Source organism: Egretta garzetta, unplaced genomic scaffold, assembly GCF_000687185.1.
Source record: "Egretta garzetta isolate BGI_Z169 unplaced genomic scaffold, ASM68718v1 scaffold136, whole genome shotgun sequence".
NCBI lineage: Eukaryota > Metazoa > Chordata > Aves > Pelecaniformes > Ardeidae > Egretta > Egretta garzetta.
This window is the reverse complement of record NW_009260066.1, coordinates 3,350,906-3,353,449: the sequence shown is the minus strand read 5'-3', so window position 1 is coordinate 3,353,449 and position 2,544 is coordinate 3,350,906. Positions and strand designations below refer to the sequence as shown.

Sequence of the window (2,544 nt, the reverse complement as noted above, 5' to 3'; positions counted from 1 at the left end):
GCCTCTCTGGGGGCACCATGTGAACATACATCAGCTCTGGTCATTGGGCTCCACATCAAAAATCATTGACTGGGTGTAAATTTACCGCTAGAATTAAATTGCTCAAAATGTCTTAGTGGCTTTAGTCTGTACTGTTAAACTTTAACCTGGGATCATAATTGGTCTTCCCATGACTGACATAAAGCCAACACAGACGCATACTCCTGGCCTGAATGCCACGCTCCGTGTTTAGCAGAAATACAGCTGCATGCCAATGCCGGATCTGGATCAAATCTGTGCCGTTGTGTGATTTAGGAGTGCATCAGTCTGGAGCACATGATGAACCACAGCCACAGTTCTTTGCTTATGAACCGGGAGGTAAGCCAAGAGCCTGAACTGAAATGACCATTCAGCTTTATGTTGAAGGGAACCTGGAGAGGTAAAATACTGGGTAAATTCCTTTCCAAGTATATACACTGAGTGACTTCAAATGAGAGAAAGCAAAAAATTATTTTTTGTTATAATTTTACTGTCTTTTGCAAGTTAATAGCTGTCAGTGTGTCTAAGAGAATCACAGGTTATGAAGTAGAAGGCTAGGGGAAGATGATTACACAGAGGTGTGCAGTTAAATAAATATAAAATGGAATTAGCCCAAAAGTATTCAAAGGACATAGAGGTTGTCATTCCTTTCTGTTCTTGGTTATCAGCAATCTGCCATACTTAGAGCTTGTGCATAACTTTTTGAGAGTTTTATACAGGAATCTTTTTTTTTTTTTTTCCCTTTAATCCACAGGGGATGTGTGTGACTCCAACCCATGCCAGAATGGAGGCATCTGTCTGTCGGGGCTGAATGATGACTTCTACTCATGCGAGTGTCCTGAAGGCTTCACAGACCCCAATTGCTCTAGTGTTGTGGAGGTTGGTAAGTGCAAACTTTAAATGCTGGAATAGTTTTTTGAGTATCTGTTAGTCTGTGGCTGGCCAACCAGTGATCGTGGCCACAGCATTTTGTACAGTGCTTGTGGTCATTGCATTGTTCATTATTGGTTTTCTTAACCTTCTCTCTATATGGTAGATATCTGTATTATAATTAACAGACAGTTAAAACAGTATCTGAAAAATGTATCTGCAGAACATAATCACTCAGAAAAGTTCAGTGCTGGACTTCGCAGAGAAAAGGTCATAGTTGTGACTTAAAGTGACCAACGTTTCTCAAAGATCAATGTAATTAGATATTTCTGTATATCCTTCTGCTGACCAATGGCCATTTAAAGCTTCCTTTCTGATAGTTTTATGCCTAGGTCCAGATTAAAGAGTAATTACTTGGACAAATGAAGTTACAGAAACAGTATAGGAGAAACCAGAATAACATGTAGTAGTCACTTGCTTGAATTTCAAAACAATTACCCAGCTGGAGATTGTAATTAATCATTACAGGAGTGCCTCAAGTGCAGGTCAAATATACTGAAATTTTGTGATGTGCATTTGACTCAGAGTAAATGTAAATATGAGTGGCAGCTCCAAAACATCCAGCAGGTCAGGCCTCTGTCTTAAGGAGATCAAAATGTGAGGGAAAAGATGATATGGCAGCTCATTTTGTCAGAGGCCATCCCATCATTTTTGATTGAGCAGAAGAGCTGCAAGTTGACCAAGCTCTTACCTTATCCTGAAAAAGTATAAAAGTACATATGGTAAAGTAAAACCATAAGTAGACACTACTGTTTAAAAAAAAAAGCATTGACTTACAGAAGAGATGGCAGTGTCTTTTACTTTGTTCCTATTATGAAAATAGGCAAAAGTGGAGGTTTTGTGCCAGTACCTCTTATCTGAAGGCTTTGCATGCCCTGCCTGCATTTTGTCTGCTGACAGCCAAAGTATTTGAAAGCAGTACGACCCTTCAGGTATTTCATATTCTACGTCCGTGTCTGTGATTCATCGGTCTGGGTTACACTAATATGCTTCGGTCTGTGACAGCTGAGCAGTGCTCACACGTTTTGCTTCTGCCAGCCGTACTGTTGGACACCAACCTCAGGCAGAAAGGCAACGCCAACAGCCTTGCTTCTACAGATGTCTCACTGAAACTGTCACAGCTAGGCTCAGCACCTCTCTAACACTGCAACTGCCCTAAATCTGTCTGCTTTTCATTTTTTAATAAATAAATAAAGGCTGCACAGGCACAACCTGAATACACTGTTCTGGGGATTAAATATATCCCCCTCTATCATAAGCTAAGGCGAGCAGAACTTAGTCCAGGAACCCAGGGTTGGTTTGGTTTTGGTTTTGTTTTCTGTTTTTCTTTTCTGAAAACAGTGCTGCCGTTCTTGTGGGAGTGCATTTTAAGTCTCTACAATGCAATTTTAAGGGAATTTGGGTTGAATTTGATTTCCCTGAAGATAGGTTTTCTGCAGACAAACGAACCAGTTTCTGGGAGGGAATTACCAGCTTTGGTCAGACACCAACTGCATTTTCTTCTGACTATAAAATGTCGTAGTAGCTGGTTATTACCTAACAACTGAGTTGCACAGGAAATTGCTTGTTCCCTTGGTGCAGCCACACAAGAAGCTG

At 40.6% G+C, this 2,544-nt stretch overlaps 1 protein-coding gene across 1 annotated transcript in view; it reads left to right on the top strand.

Annotated features, from left to right (window-relative positions):
• The first annotated feature begins 212 nt into the window (after positions 1-212).
• The window catches only part of EDIL3 (EGF like repeats and discoidin domains 3), a 191,993-nt gene continuing 189,661 nt past the window's right edge, over positions 213-2,544 (top strand). Inside the window, exons 1-2 of the mRNA XM_009641121.2 lie at positions 213-357; positions 773-901. Coding sequence (XP_009639416.1) covers positions 213-357; positions 773-901 — 274 coding nt within the window. The remainder of the gene's footprint in view (positions 358-772; positions 902-2,544) is intronic.